At 43.1% G+C, this 22,267-nt stretch overlaps 2 protein-coding genes across 4 annotated transcripts in view; one reads left to right on the plus strand and one right to left on the minus strand.

The window, feature by feature from the left end:
• BARHL1 (BarH like homeobox 1) overlaps positions 1 to 12,788 on the plus strand; it is a 39,333-nt gene extending 26,545 nt beyond the window's left edge. For 2 of the 3 annotated variants that reach the window (XM_056538406.1, XM_056538407.1), the window contains exon 3: positions 10,094 to 12,788. In XM_056538406.1, the coding sequence (XP_056394381.1) occupies positions 10,094 to 10,388 (295 nt within the window). In that variant the 3' untranslated portion in view covers positions 10,389 to 12,788. The remainder of the gene's footprint in view (positions 1 to 10,093) is intronic. The other variant, XR_008847633.1, reaches the window with a different exon arrangement.
• LOC130290572 (transcription termination factor 1-like) overlaps positions 1 to 15,331 on the minus strand; it is a 234,798-nt gene extending 219,467 nt beyond the window's left edge. Inside the window, exon 1 of the mRNA XM_056538399.1 lies at positions 15,187 to 15,331. The gene's annotated coding sequence lies outside the window, so the exon portion shown is untranslated. The remainder of the gene's footprint in view (positions 1 to 15,186) is intronic.
• Between the last annotated feature and the right edge of the window lie 6,936 nt (positions 15,332 to 22,267).

The raw sequence follows: 22,267 nt of genomic DNA on the forward strand, positions 1-22,267 counted from the left end.
GATGGTGCCTGGCCCAATCTTCCCAATTAGCTTAATTAGTTTCCACCTGTGCACTCCCTACTTATACCTCACTTCCCCTGCACTCCCTTGCCGGATCTTGTTGCCTTAGTGCCTAGTGAAAGCATTCCCTAGTCTGTTCCTAGTCCGTGTTCCTGACCTCCTGCCGTTGCCCCTGACTACGATCCTTGCCGCCTGCCCCCGACCTTCTGCTACGTCCGACCTTGCTTCTGCCTACTCCATTGTACCGCGCCTATCTTCAGCATCTTCAGCAGCCAGAGAGGTAAGCCGTTGCTAGTGGATACGACCTGGTCACTACCGCCGCAGCAAGACCATCCCGCTTTGCGGCGGGCTCTGGTGAAAACCTGTAGTGGCTTAGAACCGGTCCACTAGCGCGGTCCACGCCATCCCTCTCTGGCACAGGGGATCCACTACCTGCCAGCCGGCATCGTGACAGTAGATCCGGCCATGGATTCCGCTGAGGTTCCCCTGCCAGTTGTCTCTGATATCGCCCGACAGATCGCCCATCTAACCCACCAGCTGTCGGAAGTGTCCACCATTTTGCACCAACATTCGCAACTTCTTCAGCAATCATCTCCTCCGCCAGCTCCTGCACCTCCTCCGCAGCGAGTGGCCACTCCTAGCCTCTGCCTGTCCTTGCCGGACAAATTTAATGGGGACTCTAAGTATTGCCGTGGCTTTCTTTCGCAATGTTCCCAGCACTTGGAGATGATGTCGGACCAGTTTCCTACTGAAAGGTCTAAGGTGGCTTTCGTGTTCTGCCTTCTGTCTGGAAAAGCCCTGTCATGGGCCGCACCGCTCTGGGACCGCAATGACCCCGTCACTGCCTCTGTACACTCCTTCTTCTCGGAAATTCGAAGTGTCTTTGAGGAACCTGCCCGAGCTTCTTCAGCCGAGATTGCCCTGCTGAACCTGGCCCAGGGTGTTTCTTCCGTTGGCGAGTACGCCATTCAGTTCCGTGCTCTTGCTTACGAGTTGTCCTGGAATAGTGAGACTCTCTGCGCGACCTTTAAAAAAGGCCTATCCAGCAACATTAAAGATGTTCTGGCCGCACGAGAGACTCCTGCTGACCTACATGAACTCATTCATCTAGCCACTCGCATTGACATGCGTTCTTCCGGATGGCATCTGGAGCTCCGCCTGGATATGGACTTTGTTCGCACGAAGCGTTTTTTCTCTCCGGCTCCTCTCTCCTCTGGTCCTCTGCAATCTGTTCCTGTGCTTCCCGCCGCGGAGGCTATGCATGTTGACCGGTCTTGCTTGACACCTCAAGAGAGGACACGACGCCGCATGGAGAATCTTTGCCTGTACTATGCCGGTACCGAACACTTCCTGAAGGATTGTCCTATCCGTCCTCCCCGCCTGGAAAGACGCACGCTGACTCCGCACGAAGGTGACACAGTTCTTGATGTCAACTCTGCTTCTCCACGCCTTACTGTGCCTGTGCGGATATCTGCCTCTACCTTCTCCTTCTCTACTATGCTCTTCTTGGATTCCGGATCTGCAGGAAAATTTTTTTTGGCCTCTCTCATCAACAGGTTCTACGTTCCTGTGACCAGTCTCGCCAGACCCCTCTACATCTATTGTTTTTACAATAAAAGATTGGACTGTCTCGTACGTTTCCACACTGAACCCCTCCTAATTTGCATCGGACCTCTTCACGGAAAAATTGAGTTTTTTTTTCTCAGGTTCTTTGGCCCCAAGAAGAGGGGGAGACCCAAGGGGGGGGGTACTGTTACGCCGAGCGCTCCGGGTCCCCGTTCCTCCCCGGAGCGCTCGCCTCATCTTCGTTGTTGCAGCGCCCCGGTCAGATCCACTGACCGGGTGCGCTGCGGTCCCGCCTTCAGCCGGGGTGCGATTCGCGATGCGGGTAGCGCCCGCTCGCGATGCGCACCCCGGTCCCCGTACCTGACTCGCTCTCCCTCGGTCCTGTCCCGGCGCGCGCGGCCCCGCTCCCTAGGGCGCGCGCGCGCCGGGTCTCTGCGATTTAAAGGGCCAGTGCACCAATGATGGTGCCTGGCCCAATCTTCCCAATTAGCTTAATTAGTTTCCACCTGTGCACTCCCTACTTATACCTCACTTCCCCTGCACTCCCTTGCCGGATCTTGTTGCCTTAGTGCCTAGTGAAAGCATTCCCTAGTCTGTTCCTAGTCCGTGTTCCTGACCTCCTGCCGTTGCCCCTGACTACGATCCTTGCCGCCTGCCCCCGACCTTCTGCTACGTCCGACCTTGCTTCTGCCTACTCCATTGTACCGCGCCTATCTTCAGCATCTTCAGCAGCCAGAGAGGTAAGCCGTTGCTAGTGGATACGACCTGGTCACTACCGCCGCAGCAAGACCATCCCGCTTTGCGGCGGGCTCTGGTGAAAACCTGTAGTGGCTTAGAACCGGTCCACTAGCGCGGTCCACGCCATCCCTCTCTGGCACAGGGGATCCACTACCTGCCAGCCGGCATCGTGACAGTTATGTTATAAGGATAAGGGATATGTTATAAGGATAACGGACATGTTATAAGGATAAGGGATATGTTATAAGGATAAGGCATATGTTATAAGGATAAGGGACGTGTTATAAGGATAAGGGGCATGTTATAAGGATAAGGGACATGTTATAAGGGACATGTTATAAGGATAAGGGATATGTTATAAGGATAAGGGACGTGTTATAAGGATAAGGGGCATGTTATAAGGATAAGGGACATGTTATAAGGGACATGTTATAAGGATAAGGGATATGTTATAAGGGACGTGTTATAAGGATAAGGGACTTGTTATAAGGATAAGGGACATGTTATAAGGGACATGTTATAAGGATAAGGGACATGTTATAAGGATATGGGACGTGTTATAAGGATAAGGAACATGTTATATGGATAAGGAACATGTTATATGGATAAGGAACATGTTATATGGATAAGGAACATGTTATATGGATACAAATAATGTATAAGGGTAAATAACCTGTTATAAGGGTATAAATAATGTATAAGGGTAAGAAACATGTTAGAAGGGGATGGAACATGTATAAAGGGTAAAGAAACATGTAAGAAGGGGATGGAACATGTATAAAGGGTAAAGAAACATGTAAGAAGGGTAAAGAACATATATAAAGGGTAAAGAAACATGTAAGAAGGGTAAAGAACATATATAAAGGGTAAAGAAACACTTCTGAAGTGAATCTCTCTTTGTGGCTCAGAAGATGTGACATTGCGACATTCTTACTACAATCCTTGAGTGTAAAGACTACAGCGCAGACACAATGTGGCTCTGCTCCTGCCTTGTATCATTTGTTTCTCTATATATACACACAGCCCTATATAAATATGTATAGAGCTGAGGTCACATCATTCTTTATAACAATTAGGCTGGAGATGACAGATTGTGGGATCCTCATTGCTCAGGTTATGGCACCAGGATTTATGAGGATGAGGCCCAAGATCCTCCCATGTGATCACAGGCACACTCCCAAAAAGACACAGGAGGCGGCTCATCTGATTCATTTATAACTGAGAAAACAATATATATATTATGAGGAATATTATTTTTACTATTATTATTATTAGCAGTAGTATTATTAATAATAATAATAATAATAATAATTTACCCCATAATATGTAACAAAAATATTGATTTATTTATTTAATTATTGAACAACATTTTTCAGTTTTCATGCAGGTGTCATATTAGTTATTAATTACATATATATTATTATTATTAATAATAATAGTAATAATAATAGATTAGATAGAGAAACAGCAATGCTTCAGCTCACCCCAGGTGCGCACGGACAGAGCGCGGACAGAGCCCAATTAACAGCAGAAGAAAGAGGAGTCCAGCGTCCAGAAACTCGGAGGATAATATTTATTCACCAGATGGTCATAACAGGAACACAGGGTACAGTGACGCGTTTCGGCTTTACAACAAAGCCTTAGTCATACACAACTTGTACTACAAAAAGACCGGGTTTTATACATGTGGGTGGGCGGACATGACGGGTCCGCCCACCCACATGTATAAAACCCGCTCTTTTTGTAGTACAAGTTGTGTATGACTAAGGCTTTGTTGTAAAGCCGAAACGCGTCACTGTACCCTGTGTTCCTGTTATGACCATCTGGTGAATAAATATTATCCTCCGAGTTTCTGGACGCTGGACTCCTCTTTCTTCTGCTAATAATAATAGATTATACAACTTCTGAAGGGGCCAAATTTTAAAATTGTAAAAGAGATAAATAAAATGAAAAGAATATTATTAATTATCATCATCATTATTATCAACAGAGCTATTAGTTATAAGACAATACAAATCTGAAAAAGTATCATGTAATAATATATTTAACTAAATGAAATGTAAAGAATAAAAATGATTAATACTGTGACATAAATTATGTAGCATTTTCATATTTCTTATTATTATGAAAAATGTCCTATTAATGTTAGGGCTTTTTCAAATGTTCAGGTTTTTAATTGCAAATATTAAATACAAGGTCAGGAACAGATAATAAAAGAAGGAAACATATAAAAGAAAGACTGAGACTTCTCTTCTTACATCTATTCTTTGTTTTTAATAATTGCAATAATAACCTAAACATGTGAACACAGCTTTATTATTTTTATTATAATTAATAATAATAATATTTTATCTATACATATCATTTTCTACAATTTATTTGTAATTCTATTAGTATTTTAAATCTTATTATTAAGTACTAGTATTAGTTTTGCTCTTTAAGGGTACGTTCCCACACGGCGTATTTGCTGCGTATTTGCTGCTGCGTATTTTATTTTCCCTGTTGAAGTCAATGGGTAGGAAAATACGCAGCACCAAATACGCAGCAAAATACGCCATGTGGGAACGTACCCTAAGAGTGCATTCACACGTGCGTATTTTCTGCTGCAGATTTGAGTCAGAAGATTTTTCTGCTCATTGAAGTCAATGGACAGCAAAATCTGCAGCTGCAAATCTGCAGCAAAAATACGCACGTGTGAACGTACCCTAAGGTTGGGTTTCCATTAAATCTTCCGAACCTTATTTTATTCTGTATTTTTACCAAGACCTGGAACGGATCCAAAACACAAAAAAAGAGGTCATTTTTTTCCATTACAGTTTTTCTCTGTGTTGTCGAAACTTCTGGTTTTGTCTAAAAAAATACTAAAAAAAAAAACTGTGTGTAATAAAAATACCTACGGCTGGATTCACATACAGTATTTTGATCAGTATTTGGTATTTATTTTGGAGCTTTGAACCTTTTTGTGTGTTTTGGACCCATTTCTGTGTTTGGTGAAAGTATTGACCTGAGTTCCAAATACTGACCAAAATACCGTGTGTGTGTGTGAAGGAACGTTAGGGCAGTGTTCCCCAACCAGGGTGCCTCCAGCTGTTGCAAAACTACAACTCCCAGCATCCCCGGACAGCCAAAGGCTGTCCGGGCATGCTGGGAGTTGTAGTTTTGCAACAGCTGGAGGCACCCTGGTTGGTAAACACTGCGTTAGGGTGTGTTCACACATTCTCCTCTATTTATGATCTGTTCCTGGCTTAGTATTCAATAATTGTCATTTAAAACCTGAATATGTGAACATGGCCTTACTTAATCTTTCCATTAGTTAACATAATACATTCGTCTGGCGTTTTATTTACAATATTTCTATTAAATGTTAAAAAAATGTTGTTTTCTTTTGCTTCTTACCAAAGAAAGTATTCAAACAGTGTAAAAACCCTAAAAAAAAATTGTAGAAAATTTAAAGAAACTCTGCCCCTGGTCAATATTTTGCGCCGCTGTTTGTTTACATTTACATCCTTTTAATGGTGTCCGTAAAACGACAAAGTTGTTATCCGCATAAACACCCGGATATAACACATTGACACATTAATAATAAATTAACAATTTCTACTTTGGGCATCAATAATTAACGGCTGTTTCAGTAATTACACAATTATTATAATTATGATTTATGAATAATTCAGGCTGGGAAATAGGACGATTTCTTTTTTTTTTTTTTTTTCGGGAGCGAAGAAGGCAAAGGCTGAGAAGATGCAGTTTGGCGCCTCGGCTTATGAAATTGAATTATTATAGAATATGTACAATAGATTCTGACATTCCTGGCGAGGTGTCCTAAGGGGATCGCAACGTCTTAGAAGCAGGAATATTTACACACGTCCCTTGGTCTTTACATTTTATAGACAGAATTTTTACATTGTTTGATTTACGGTTTTTAAGTTTGTTGTTTTTTTTTTACATTTTCGTTATATTTTTATGCAGATTTTTTGCTGTGTATAAACTGGAAATAGAGTCAAAAACAAAAAAGTGTGTATTAAATTATGTATTAGGTATATCAGTTCTTATCAGCTACAAACTATGGATGTTGTTTTAAAATTGAATATATCTGACAATTTTTTTTAAAGTGATATAATAACTTCAATATTGTAACAATAATATTACATTTTAAATAAAACTTTATTAGCTCATACATTAATATATATATATGTTATGTATCCAATCACATTTAAATTCCAACACAAAAGAATCAGTTATCAGTTAAAAAAAATAAAATACAATAATAATAATAATAATGATGATCATGAACAGTCATGACCGTAAATGTTGGCACCCCTGAAATTTTTCGAGAAAATGTTGTATTTCTCACAGAAAAGGATTGCAGTAACACATGTTTTGCTATACACATGTTTATTCCCTTTGTGTGTATTGGAACTAAACCAAAAAAGGGAGGAAAAAAAGCTAATTGGACATAATGTCACCAAACTCCAAAAATGGGCTGGACAAAACTATTGGCACCCTTAACTTAATATTTGGTTGCACACCCTTTGGAAAAAATAAGTGAAGTCAGTGTCTTCCTATAAGCATCAATAAGCTTCTTACACCTCACAGCCGGAATGTTGGACCACTCTTCCTATAACCATCAATAAGCTTCTTACACCTCTCAGTCGGAATGTTGGACCACTCTTCCTATAACCATCAATAAGCTCCATACACCTCTCAGCCGGAATGTTGGACCACTCTTCTTATAAGCATCAATAAGCTTCTTACACCTCTCAGCCGGAATGTTGGAGCACTCTTCCTTTACAAACTGCTCCCGGTCTCTTATTGGGCGGCACCTTTTCCCAACAGTAATTATAAGATCTCTCCACAGGTGATCAATGGGATTTAGATCTGGACTCATTGCTGACACTTCAGAACTCTCCAGCGCTTTGTTGCCATCCATTTCTGGGGCTTTTTGACGTATGTTTGGGGTCATTGTCCTGCTGGAAGACCCAAGATCTCGGACCCAAACCCAGCTTTCTGACACTGGGCTGTACAGTGCGACCCAAAATCCATTGGTAATCCTCAGATTTCATGATGTCTTGTACACATTCAAGGCCCCCAGTGCGAGAGGCAGCAAAACAACCCAAAACATCATTCTTTGCAGGCCTCATTCTGTTTTCGGTAAACAGTAGAATGATGTGCTTTACCAAAAAGCTCTATCTTGGTCTCATCTGTCCGCAAGATGTTTTCCCAGAAGGATTTTGGTTACTCAAGTTCATTTAGGCAAAATGTAGTCTTGGGTCTCCTCCATAGTGGGGTCCTCCTGGGTCTCCTCCATAGCGTTTCATTTCGTGGACGGATAGTTCGCACTGACACTGATGCTCCCAGAGCCTGCAGGACAGCTTGAATATCTTTGGAACTTGTTTGGGGCTGCTTATCCACCATCCGGACTATCCTGCGTTGACACCTTTCATCAATTTTTCTCTTCCATCCACACCCAGGGAGATTATCTACAGTGCCATGGGATGTAAACTTCTTGATAATGTTGCGCACTGTGGACAAAGACAAATCTAGATCTCTGGAGATGGACTTGTAACCTGGAGATTGTTGATATTTTTCCACAATTTTGGTTCTCAAGTCCTCAGACAGTTCTCTTCTCCTCTTTCTGTTGTCCATGCTTAGTGTGGCACACACAGACACACAATGCAAATGCTAAGTGAACTTCTCTCCTTTTTATCTGCTTTTAGGTGTGATTTTTATATTGCCCACACCTGTTACTTGCCCCAGGTGAGTTTAAAGGAGCATCACATGCTGAAAACAATGTTATTTTTTCACAATTTTGAAAGGGTTCCAATAATTTTGTCCAGCCCATTTTTGGAGTTTGGTGACATTATGTCCAATTTGCTTTTTTTCCTCCCTTTTTTGGTTTAGTTCCAATACACACAAAGGGAATAAACATGTGTATAGCAAAACATGTGTTACTGCAATCCTTTTCTGTGAGAAATACTTAATTTTCTAGAAAAATTTCAGGGATGCAAACATTTACGGCCATGACTGTATATGGTATACAATATTTTTAATTCTTGACTCTAAGCGCCCATTCACATGGCAGAATTTCTCAGCAGAATTTCCAATGCAGCAGTCTCTCATTGTTTTCAATGGAATTCTGCTGCACTGTGCATACTGCTGAACTTTCCACCACGGAAATTCAAACTTCAGATTCCGCCAAAAGAATAAGCATGTTCCTTCTTTAGGCGGAATCCGCTCGGATATGCATTGCCGTCAATGAAGACCTATCTAAGCGTTCCTGATTCAGTCGGGCGCCTGCTGCCTATGGAATGTCTCCCGACAACTTCGTAGCGATCAGGATACAGATTTTTGGGAGGACTCATAGACCAGTATGGGACTCTAGACAGATCTGTATCCTGATCGCTGTAGTCTTGAAGTCATCTGATCTTCCCCTCTAAGGTCATATTCACATGGCCAAAAATGTGCGGAATATCCAGCATGCGCTCAATGTGCAAATATCCAGCGCTGTCTCATAGACGGTAATGCATTTCAGAGTGGAATCCGCAGAAAGAATAGATATGACAGTTCTTACTGCGGGAACCAGAATCGGGAAATTCCGCTGTGTGCACAGTGCAGCAGACAGAGGCGTAGATTGTAGCTTCGGGGGCCCCGATGCAAAATCTGCGACAGGGCCCAATATGCCAATTATTGTACTGCTCTCTTATGGGGCAGTTGTGATTTGGGGCCCACTTAGGCACCAGGGCCCGGGTGCGACCGCTACCTCAGCTACCTCTATAGCTACCTATTGAAATCAATGAGACTCTGCTGCAGCGTAATGTCGGTGCAGAATATTTCCACAGAAATTCCGCCGCAGGAACATGGCCTCAAGGGCACATTCACACCAACAGGATCTCCTGCAGATTTGATGCAGTTTGGCACCATGATGTATCTCAGCGCCTGTTGTATATGTCTTCTGGCCAGTTATCACAGGTTGCCTCCAGCTGTTGCAAAACTACAACTCCCAGCATGCCCGGACAGCCAAAGGCTGTCCGGGCATGCTGGGAGTTGTAGTTTTGCAACAGCTGGAGTCACAGTGTTTGGAAAACAGCAAATCCTGTAAGTGTCGATGTATCCTCAAAACAGTAATATTGTCACAACTCCGCCCCCCACATCACATGACGGCCATATATTCCTGTTTAAAGGGGTACTCTGGTGAAAACCTTTTTTATTTTAAATCAACTGGTGGCAGAAAGTTAACATATTTGTAAATTACTTCTATTAAAAAATCTTAATCCTTCCTGTACTTATTAGCTGCTGAATGCTACAGAGGAAATTCTTTTCTTTTTGGAATGCTCTCCGATGACATCACGAACACAGTTGTCTCTGCTGACGTTATTATAATAATAATAATAATAACTCTTTATTTATTGTTGTCCTTAGTGGGATTTGAACCCAAGTCTCCAGGACTGCAATGCAGCAGTGCTAACCACTGAACCACCATGCTTCCCTTAGCATACATCTGCTAAGCATGGTTGCTAAAATGGACAGAGATGTCAGCAGAGAGCACTGTGTTCGTGATGTCATTAGTGTTCCAAAAAGAAAGGAATTTCCTCTGTAGCATTCAGCAGCTAATAAGTACTGGAAGGATTAAGATTTTTTAATAGAAGTCATTTACAGATATGTTTAACTTTCTGCCACCAGTTGATTTAAAAGAAAAAAGGTTTTCACCAGAGTACCCCTTTAAGGTCCCGAATCTTTAACATAACAAAATAACAAAAACTTAATTTTTTTATTTTTTTTTATCGCGCAGGACAAAGTGGAAAAGACAGACAGCGGTCGGACTGGAGTTATTGGCCGAAGCCGGAAATTACTCTGCCCTACAAAGAATGTTTCCTTCTCCGTACTTCTACCCACAAAGCCTTGTGTCCAACCTGGACCCAGGGGCCGCACTTTACCTCTACAGGGGTCCTACAGCGCCGCCGCCATCTTTACAGAGACCGCTGGTCCCTAGGATCCTCATTCACGGACTTCAAGGTGGCGCCGAGCCCCCACCTGCCTTGCCCCCCCTAACGGGAGTCCTACAGAGGGCAGCACAGCCACGGTGAAGGGGGTCTACGGAAGCTAAACCGGGTGCCAAATGACATAGACTTCACCAAAACGCACCAGAGAACGGGTGACCTCATCGGCGATGGGGGAGCAGCGCTACAAAAACTTTTACTAAGACACAACTTTTTTTTTTTAAGTGACCTTGAGAGATTTCGAAAAACTACGAAAAGTCTTGAAAAAGAAAAACAAAAAACAAAACGTTAATATGGTTTGATCACTTAATCTCAGAAACGGTAATTTCCCGCAAATAATTTATATATGACGTCATCGGAATTCGTAGCATGATGGAAGAACATTCAAAGATGTCAGAATGTAAAAAACAAACAAACAAAAAAAAAAAAAAACGATAAATACAAAAATGTCACCAACCAACATGGCTGCCTTTATTGTTGGTTGTCAACCAGGTTTCCCACATTTGGTCGAGGATGGGGGTATATATTTTTTTTAAATATCTGGGGGTACAAAACTGCCCTATAATTTATTGCTTGAAAATGTTTGAATTATTGGAAATCCTAGGGGGAGGGGTTGAGGTTATGACATTAATTCCGGCATCTTATGTGGCAAAGGGGTCTTTGGGCCCATTTAGTCACCAGGTCCCCCTAGAGCTGAATTAGAAGTATAGCAAGACCCTAATGATTTGATTGACCAATGGGTTTTCCGAATGCTAAACTTTTTGTTCATCTTCATTTACACTGATCATTGTCAGTTTAGTGCATGGTGTAAAGGGGCCCTAATGTAAGGGGCCCCTGTGGCCCTTGCCAAGGTATAAAATAATGATTTCCTGAGGCCAAAAAATTCACTGTGATTTAAGATCAGGCCTTCATAAAACATGAATTAACTAAAAGGTTTTGAATTAGCCAATTGAATGTCTCAGCCTGTAAGCCCCTCCCCAGAGGATCCTTGTAACTACGGTTAAATGTATTTAATACTGTATACGTTGCTGCTATCTCTGTAAGCCAGTGTATCCCAACCAGGGTGCCTCTAGCTATTACAAAACTACATCTCCCAGCATGCCCTTTGTCTGTTCTGGCATGCTAGGAGTTGTTGTTTTTCAACAGCAGGAGGCACCCCGGTTGAGAAACACTGCTGTAAGCACTGACATGTTGATGTGATCCAGCCAGGTTCATAGGTCTGTGGTTCTATATCGCAGTGGAAAAATTTTTAAAAAATATGCCCGAATATAAAAAACAAAAAAAAATCTTTAAATTATTTGGAAATTGTGATCATTCTGGATTAACTGATTTTATTTCAGACTAAGAAGGATCAGTGGTCTTCTGCCTGTACATAGTCCTTTGTATATTAAGTGACCCCCCTCGTCTACCTATTTATAAAATAAAAAAACACAACTATTACATTATTAAATATGATTTTCCCAGCAAAAAAATGGGAACCGAAAAAATTAAAAAACAGAGCTACAGAGAAATGTATAAAACCTCTTATGTGCCACAATAAACAGGTGTGACAGAATTCTTTTTTTTTTTATCACATTCTGAGGTAGATGGGATTCTGCTCATGAGATTTTTGCAGGGGAATCGCACATTTTTGCAAAGTGTCCAGAGGAATATATTATAGGACTGTAATAGGATTGTCGCGTTACACAGTTTCTCTCCTTGCGCATAACTGTCCATGTGAGCATGGCGAAAAATGAATTAGTGCCGGTGGCCATTTTGTGACCTGAAACAGAACCAAGTCTTATAAATCACTTTGTCCCCTTAGAAATGCAAAGTGACTTTGCTGACGCGCCATTTTCTGCTGTGATGTACGTCTTCAAATCCAGCACTAGACCTTTCGTGAATATTAACCCACAAAATGGCTACCTGCAGTCGGTATAGTCATGTCATAGCAAAGCACAAATATGGTGTCAGCCATCCAATGACACGATGGTATAAGTACTTTTTATATTGCGATTACCCAGCCATGCCATTTTAAAATATGGCGCAAAGCATATATATAAATATATATATATATATATATATATATATATATAGCGCCATTTTTTCTGATGTAGCGGTAATACATGAGCCCCATACATCCTCACTCAATTAACGCAGAGAGTGGCCCAGATCTGATTCCAGTACTCAGAGGGAGACGCCACGCATCCACTGAAATGAATTGGCGCTACAGAAATGTCCAAAGTTAACTAAGACTTGGAATGATTGGGATGTGGAATGCCTAATTTTGGTATGTGGGAGGGGGGATATCAATTACACTTAAGGGAATTGTCCATGTGATAGAGTTGCCAGTGATCCCTTCAGAGAAGAGTTTTCTGTAGTCCGGCACGGCAGAGGTTAACGCTTTGTACGTGTATTTTTGAAGCGCTTGTGGACCCAAATGTCATCAATCACTTATTTATTCTCTGTTCAATGATATTAAAATGCCGCAAAATCATTAAAAAACTATTCAAAAATCTTACTGCAGTGTCATGCACTTTATGGCAATGAAGAGTGGAGGCCATTTTGTGGACAAACCTAAAACACAGTCATGGATGGTGCTTCTCTAAGTTGTCCAGGATTAAAGAAACATATCTGCCTTCTTCCAGAAAGAGCGCCACCCCTGTCCTCAGGTTATGTGTAGTATTACAACTCAAATCCATTCACATTAACTGAGCTGTGCTGCAATACCACACACAACCTAAGGACCAGTGCGGCGCTGTTTCTGGAAGAAGGCAGACATGTAACCCCTTCAGGGACATCCCTGTATGTCTCCCTCCATTTTATATAGGTAGCTTTTTTTTTTACCTTGTATTAAAGTCTCAATGTTCAGCTACAAACACAAGCCGAGGTTACAACATGAATGGCGGCGTATAATATGATCGGCTGTATATGATATAAATGGCGGTATATGATATAAATAATATGAATGTGGCATATGATATAAATAATATGAATGTAGTATATGATATAAATGGCGGTATATGATATAAATAATATGATATAAATAATATGAATGTGGTATATGATATAACTGGCGGTATATAATATAAATAATATGAATGTGGTATATGATATAAATAATATGAATGTAGTATATGATATAAATGGCGGTATATGATATAAATAATATGAATGTGGTATATGATATAAATGGCGGTATATGATATAAATAATATGAATGTGGTATATGATATAAATGGCGGTATATGATATAAATAATATGAATGTGGTATATGATATAAATGGCGGTATATGATATAAATAATATGAATGTGGTATATGATATAAATGGCGGTATCTGATATAAATAATATGGATGTGGTATATGATATAAATAATATGAATGTGGTATATGATATAAATGGCAGTATATGATATAATAATATGAATGATATGATTGGCGGTATAGGATACAAATAGAGGTATATTATATGAACGGCTGTGTATGATATGATTGGCGGTATATGATATAAATAATATGAATGGAGGCATATAACATGACTGGCTGTATATGATATAAATGATATGAATGTGGTATATGATATGATTGGCTGTATATGATATAAATTATATGAATGTGGTATATGATATGATTGGCGGTATAGGATACAAATAGAGGTATATTATATGAACGGCTTTGTATAATATGCAGCAATTTATACTTTAAGGCAGTGTTCCTAAATCAGGGTGCCTCCAGCTGTTGCAAAACTACAAGGACCCTGAAGAAGCTCCTGTCCTCTACATAGACCAGTGTTTCCCAAACGGGGAGTCTCCAGCTGTTGCAAAACTACAACTCCCAGCATGCCCGGACAGCCTTTGGCTATCCGAGCATGGTGGGAGTTGTAGTTTTGTAACAGCTGGAGGCACCCCTACTTTAAGGCGTCTTGAGATGGTGGTGACACATGTGAAATTACTAATGGAATTATCATAATACAGTTGTGGTAAGGCGGGTTGTGAGGTGCAGGGCAGATGGAATTACCCTAGGGGCAGATGGTATTATCCCCTTGTGTTCGTGACGCTAGGGCGTGGTTTATCCTTAAAGGGGTACTCTGCTGCTAAGCGTTTGGAACAAACTGTTCGAAACACTGGAGCCGGCAGCTCGTTATGTCATAGCCACGCTCCCTCATGACATCCCGCCCCGTCCCGCCCCAGGGGCGGGGCATGACGTCATGAGGGTGCGGGTCTATGACGTCATGAGCTCCCGGCATCGGCTCCAGGGATCGGAACAGTTTGTTCCAAACGCTGAGCAGCGGAGTACCCCTTTAACCACCTGAAGGTAATACAGCTGGATCCTGGGCTAGGCATGGGGGCAATGAAGACACCAACGCCAAGTTACGGACAACGGTAGCTTTACTGAGGGTAGACAATCTATGCAGTACAGCCAGGCCCCGAGGAGGTGACCAGTGACTCAGAGACCTTGCAGGTTTGCTGGGACTTGTGGTTGGACGGAAAATTTAGTGCAGGCCATGCTGGTTAGACAGATGACTTGACTGATAGGACGGTAACTTTATCTTACTTGACTTGACGCCTCCACTACTCTGGACACACTAGGCACGACTTACCTCAGCAGGAAGCACGAGAGAGGATAGCCCTACCCAGGGCTTATATGGGGGAGACTAGCAGGGAGCACATAGGTCACTCCCTGGGTCACCTCGTCACTGGTATCTCCTGGGTAACAATCACATGGTACAGTTTATTACAGGTATAACATATCCAACATATATACCAATGGGGAAACAACTACAGGGGGCCCTGGGGACACTGCCTGACAGGACAGGAAAGGTACGGGGCAACGCCATCCCGTACTGGGCCACCACACAGTGACTACAACTCTCATTATTCTCTGCCACACATGACCACTTACCACAACTCCAACCATCCTATAAAGCCTAGCACAGGCCAGGAGGTAAGTGGTTGCCCATAGCAGTTTTCATTTTCTGACCTGTGCTGGAATTGGATTGGCATCTATACAGGAAAGTCTCTGTTGCCCATGGCAACCAATCACAGAGCAGCTTTCACTTTACCTCAGTGGTTCAAGAAAGTGTTTACCTCAGTGGTTCTGCTGATGTGACTCGTTGCTATGGGCAAGGTGTTTTTCTTTCAGACAGTCCTGAACAATGAGGCCCCCGAAAGCAAAGCATCAAATCACGGTAAGGACCACGACTCAGTGTGAACACAGCTTTATATATTAATACACAACTTTATGGTTGTCTACAAAATGGCAATTGTGGTTCATTGTGTGAGTGAAAAATCCAGTTTTTCTTGTGCACTCTGTTTAGTAAGCAGTGTGGCTGGCTATGCCGTCTGCGTAACTCCCATTAAAGTCAATAGGAGTTACGCCAATTGTGTAACTGCCCCGCTTCGGCCGCTTCCGGCCTTCCCAACCACTTCCCGCTTTCCCAACCACCCAAAAGTCATTAACGTCAATGGGAGTTACGCCAATTGTGTAACTTCCCCGCTTCGGCCGCTTCCAGCTTTCCCAACCACCCAAAAAGTCATTAAAGTCAATGGGAGTTAAGCCAGTTGTGTAACTTTCCCGCTTCGGCCGCTTCCGGCTTTCCCAACCACCCAAAAGTCATTAAAGTCAATGGGAGTTACTCCAATTGTGTAACTTCCCCACTTCGGCCGCTTCCAGCTTTCCAAACCACCCAAAAAGTCATTAAAGTCAATGGGAGTTAAGCCAGTTGTGTAACTTTCCCGCTTCGGCCGCTTCCGGCTTTCCCAACCACCCAAAAGTCATTAAAGTCAATGGGAGTTACTCCAATTGTGTAACTTCCCCACTTCGGCCGCTTCCAGCTTTCCAAACCACCGCTTCCGGGTTTTCCAACCACCCAAAGGTCATTAAAGTCAATGGGAGTGACGCCAATTGTGTAACTTCCCTGCATCTGCTGCTTCTGGCTTTCCCAGCCACCGTTTCCGGCTTTCCCAACCACCCAAAAGTCATTAAAGTCAATGGGAGATAAGCCAATTGTGTAACTTACCCGCTTCGGCCGCTTCCGGCTTTCCCAACCACCCAAAAGTCATTAAAGTCAATGGGAGTTACGCCAATTGTGTAACTTCCCCACTTCGGCCTCTTCCGGCTTTCCCAACTACCTCCGGCCGCTGCAAACAGAAAAAAACGGAAGCAAGGAGATAAGACGACCCCTTTAAGGCTACGAACAGACAAAACTTTGGTTCACCCAGAAAAAAAAGCCACAAAGAAAACAAAACCCTCCTGTCCCCCCATTATTCTCCTCTATGATGCAGTTTTTGGGTAGGGTCACACGACCCCCAAATTAGTGGTGAGTCCCGGCTGCTATCACCACCTTGTGAATGAACTACATATACCCAGACCAAGGTGCGCTTGTTTTTCCAAGCCGAAAAAAACTATTTAATGAAAAAGGTGTCAGGAGACGTTAGCTGGGAGTAATAATTGTTACCCTTTGGTGGCGTTTTTAGGCTCAGTGTCAGTTTTTCAAAATGGCTGCACGCTCTGGGTATAGCTTTTTTTTTTTTTTTTTCAAGACATTGTAGCATTTTTCCTACAATTTACTTTCATAAGTGAAAAAAACCCCACAAAAAATAAATGCTATGTGTGGACGTTTTTTTTTACTAGCGGATTTTTTTATTTACCTATTTCCTCCAATTCTTCAATAAAAATCCTGGAATCACACAAAACAAACAAAAAAAAAAAACATTAAAAAAAAACAAAAAAAAACAAAAACCCAGGCATGATTGTGGCATCTAAGTGTGTTAAAAAGCTGGTGCCAGTCCTTTTAAGGGCGATTGCAGAGCGATTGCGTGGTCCCGATTAGCTGAGATAGCGGATAGAGGTCCCTCACCTGCCTGTGTACCGTCCATTCGTCGCTCTTCTCGCTCGGGCTGCCTTTGGCTGTCTGGGCATGCTGGGAGTAGTAGTTTTGCAACAGCTGGAGGCACCCTGCTTAGGAAACATCGCATTATGGTCATTGAAATATTAATATATTGCAAAACTACAACTCCCAGCATGCTTCCAGCTATTGCAAAAAAAGCTGTCCGGGCATGCTAAAAGTTGTAGTTTTGCAACAGCTGGAGGCACCCTGGTTGGAAAAAGCTACTCTAAGGTGTATAAGAGTCTGTTAGGGCATGTTGGGAGTTGTAATTTTGCAACAGGTGGAGGCTCACTGTTTGTGAAACACTGTTGTGGTAACGGGGTGTGATGATACAGGGCAGATGGAATTACCCTAGGGGCAGATGGCATTAACCCCTTGTGTTCGTGATGCCAGGGCATGGTTTCTCCTCGATACCACCCGAAGGTATACTGCTGAATCCTGGGCCAGCACGGGGGCAATAATTACTGCGACACCAAGTCTATACAGTTCAGCCAGGGCCCAAGGAGGTGACCAGTGACTCAGAGACCTTAAGGACTTGCTGGGACTTGTAGTAGGACTGGACAATTTAATGCAGACCACGCTGATTTGACAGATGACAGGGACTGACTTGACTGTAGGTTACTTGCAATTGACTGTGGCTGCAGACTGGACTTGAGGCCTCCAATGACTGGACACACACACTAGGACTCGACTTGACCTCAGCAAAGACTCAGAGCAAAGAGAGCGAGCGCCACCCAGGGCTTATATGGGGGAGACCAGCAGGGAGCCCATAGGTCACCCCTGGGATCACCTGATCACTGGTACCTCCTGGGTAATAATCACATGGTACATTTCTTAAAGTAACAACACATTATTTATCACAATACAGAGCAAAACATATGTACAGGGGGGAAACCAGTACAAGGAGGCCCAGGGGACACAGAAGGGAGGCTGCCTGACAGGACCGCAAGGGTACTGGGCCACCACACTGTTATATGGGGAACACACTACAGCAATAGTGACCTGTCAGCATCACAGGGATCAGTAATACCTCTTTTGGTATGGCGGGAACACTTTAAAAATTTTGATTAGTCGGGTCTGAGTGTTCTAGATATAACTGGAGGGGGGGGGCACGGCGTTGCACTTGTCGCTGCACAAGACGAGCCCCCCCATATATTTATAATGGAGGTCATCTTGTGCAGTGAGACAGAAAGCAAATCACTTAAAGCGCAATTCCTCAGTTTCAGGCCTGCGTGATTTTCAGCTCCAGGATGGGGGGACGCAGGCCACGCTGAGCGGTGCGGTTACCAAGACAACAACCGTACCACGATCAGCAAAGTTCTGTGCAGGAACCCTTCTTCTGATGAACAGAACTTCGCTGAGTGTAGTACGATTGCCTCGGTAACCGCACCGCTCAGCGCGGTCTGCGCCTCCCCGCGCTAAAGCAGAAGGTCGCGCGCCACTTGCGCTTAAACCACAGGCTTCCCCCGCAGCTATTATATAGGGACCAGGGGCGATCTGGACACTCAGAGCCCAAACTATCCAAACTTTTGGGAAGTTCCTGAGAATTGTTTAAAGTTTTTTTTCTTTCTTTAGAATGACAGGGAAACAATTAAAGGGGTACTCCGATGGAAAACTTTTTTCTTATAATCAACTGGGGCTAGAAAGTTAAACAGATTTGTAAATTACTTCTATTAAAAAAATCTTAATCCTTCCATTACTTATCAGCTGCTGAATACTATAGAGGAAATCATTTTCTTTTTTGGAACACAGAGCTCTCTGCTGACATCACAAGCACAGTGCTCTCTGCTGACATCTCTGTCCATTTTAGGAACTGTGCAGAGTAGGAGAAAATCCCCATAGAAAACATATGCTGCTCTGGACAGTTCCTAAAATGGACAGAGATGTCAGCAGAGAGCACTGTGCTCATAATGTCAGCAGAGAGCTCTGTGTTCCAAAAAGAAAATAATTTCCTCTGTAGTATTCAGCAGCTAATAAGTACTGGAAGGATTAAGATTTTTTTAATAGAAGTAATTTACAAATCTGTTTAACTTTCTGGCACCAGTTGATTTAAAAAAAATAAGTTTTCCACCGGAGTACCCCTTTTGAGTGTAATTTGGATTCATTTCTGCAGCCCAACTGCAGGGCTATTAAAGAAGCACTCCACTCACATCATGCACCATCACTAGTCCTACAGCGCCATCTGTTTCACTCCAGAGCAACTGCATTCATACGTTTCCTAACTGTAACTGGGTCATGTGATCGCAAGCCTGACAGACCAGTCTGTGATCGGATCTTCATAAAGGACCTCGGTTGGGATTAGAGGTCAAATCCCTTTCTCCTCATGGTGATATATTTCTCTAAAAATGCACTTTGAATAAGAAAACAAATCAAAACTGTACATAATGTGAACTGACCCCGACCCACTTACGATTCTAATCAGTTTACCTGGGGGAACTCTAGCACCAGCAGCCTAATTAGATGACCAGGTGCAGTGATCAAACTCTACACCTTCTCTATTTGCAAAGTCATTCATGGGAAATGTAGGCAGCATTAGAAAATCATTTCAGTGATGGAATAGGGATCAATGTGGCTAAAAGTCCATGCCTGTCACATCAGCTAAAACAGGTAAGCACAAGGCATATACAAGAACCTCTACATTATTCTCTAATAATATGGGACTGTAATGTGGGACTATATCAGCAAAAAATTAAATTAAATAAAAATTCCAAGACTGCTTTAACACGGGAGTTGTAGTTTAGCAACAGCTGGAGCCACACTGGTTGGGAAACACTTCCATAGGGGAATTTCACCTAAAGCTATGATATGTCACATGATCCCCCTGCTGTTCTGCGTTCCCTGACTGAGGGTATATTGTTTTGAGGTGTGTGTTGGGGTCCCACAGATGTAAATGATGCTACATAGATTTTGTTTCTCAGTTTCTTGTCTTTTTCAAGATCTCTGCTAGCTGTCAGTGACTGGGACTATTCTTGTGATGACTAGTTCACATGCAGCAGATTTGGTGTAGACATATCTGCGAATGTTCAATTTGTTTAAACGCGTCCTACTCTAATACGTTACAACCGCATCTGCGCTAGACTATCCTCTGTGAGCTAAACACATAAGGGTGCGTTCCCACACGGCGTATACGCAGCGTATTTGACGCTGCACAAAATTTATGGCAGCAGCGGCGACAGCCCTATGTGTGTAGTGAGTTTTGGAGGCGGGGCCGCGCATCACAGTCACGCCGGCACACGGCCCCGCCTCCAAAACTCACTACACACATAGGGCTGCCGACGGAAAGCCCTGTGTGTATAGTGAGCAAGGGATATGCAGCGTATTTCCCGCTGCTGCCATAAATTTTGCGCAGCGTCAAATACGCTGCGTATACGCCCTGTGGGAACGCACCCTTAAACTTAAAGGGGTACTCCAACACTTATGTTCACCCTATCTACAGTATGGAGCAGTGGACTCCAAACTGTGACCTCCAGATGTTGCAAAACTACAACACCCAGCATGCTTGGAGTTATACTTTTGCAGAGTCTGGAGGAAAAAAAAAACGTATCCCCCATCTACAGTATAGGGCAGTGGTCTCCAAACTGTGGCCCTCCACCTCCAGATGTTGCAAAACTACAACACCCAGCATGCCCGGACAGCCATTGGCTGTCCGGGCATGCTGGAAGTTGTAGTTTTGCAGCATCTGGAGGAAAAAACATATCCCCCATCTTCAGTATAGGGCAGTGGTCTCCAAACGGTGGCCCTCCAGATATTGCAAAACTGCAACACCCAGCATGCCCGGACAGCCTTTGGCTGTCCGGGCATGCTGGGAGTTGTAGTTTTGCAACATCTGGAGGGCCGCCGTTTGGAGATGTCTGAGCTATATTGATATAAGGAATACGCTTTTATTCAGATGATTCAAAACTACAACTCCCAGCATGCCCGGACAGCCATTGGCTGTCCAGGCATGCTGGAAGTTGTAGTTTTGCAGCATCTTCAGTATAGGGCAGTGGTCTCCAAACGGTGGCCCTCCAGATGTTGCAAAACTACAACACCCAGCATGCCCGGACAGGCGTTGGCTGTCCGGGCATGCTGGGAGTTGTAGTTTTGCAACATCTGGAGGGCCACCGTTTGGAGACCTCTGAGCTATATTGATATAGGGAATACGCATTTATTCAGGTGATTCAAAACTACAACTCCCAGCATGCCCTGACAGCCATTGGCTGTTCGGGCATTCTGGGAGTTTTAGTTTTGCAACATCTGGAAGTCCACAGTTTGGAGAACACTGCTGTAGGGCATGCTGGAAGTTGTAGTTTTGCAACACTCAAGGGACAGGGACATAATACTCCCCCTTTATAAAGCATTGGTACGGCCTCACCTGGAATATGCTGGTCAGTTTTGGGCACCTGTCCATAAAAGGGACACTGCGGAGTTGGAAAGGGTGCAGAGACTAAACTAATATGGGGCATGGAACATCTTAGCTATGAGGAGCGATTAAAGGAGTTACAATTGTTTAGTCTTGAGAAGAGACGTTTAAGGGGGGATATGATAAACGTATATAAGTATATAAATGGCCCATACAAAAAATATGGAGAAATACTGTTCCAGGTTAACCCCCCCAAAGGACGAGGGGGCACTCCCTCCGTCTGGAGAAGAAAAGGTTTAGTCTAAAGGGGCGACACGCCTTCTTTACCATAAGAACTGTGAATTTATGGAACGGTCTACCTCAGGAACTGGTCACAGCAGGAACAATTAACAGCTTTAAAACAGGATTAGATACATTCCTGGAACAAAATAACATTAATGCTTATGAAGAATTATAAAACTACATCCCTTCCCCTTATCCCCTTACACCCTTCCCTTCAATTCCCTGGTTGGACTTGATGGACTATGTCTTTTTTACTATGTAACTATGTAACACTTATTCCCTATCCTGTGGATACGTTTTGTAAGTGTTGGAGTAACCCTTTAAATTTACCTCCTCTCCCAATAGTTTGTTACCATGTATCAGTGCAGGTAATATGTATCACTGTAAAGCTCACAGAGCATTGCCTAGACTGCACATCATCATGGACAGCATGGATCACGTACAAAAATGTTTATCCATTCACTGACAGC

The sequence above is a fragment of the Hyla sarda genome, chromosome 9, assembly GCF_029499605.1.
Source record: "Hyla sarda isolate aHylSar1 chromosome 9, aHylSar1.hap1, whole genome shotgun sequence".
Taxonomy (NCBI): Eukaryota; Metazoa; Chordata; class Amphibia; order Anura; family Hylidae; genus Hyla; species Hyla sarda.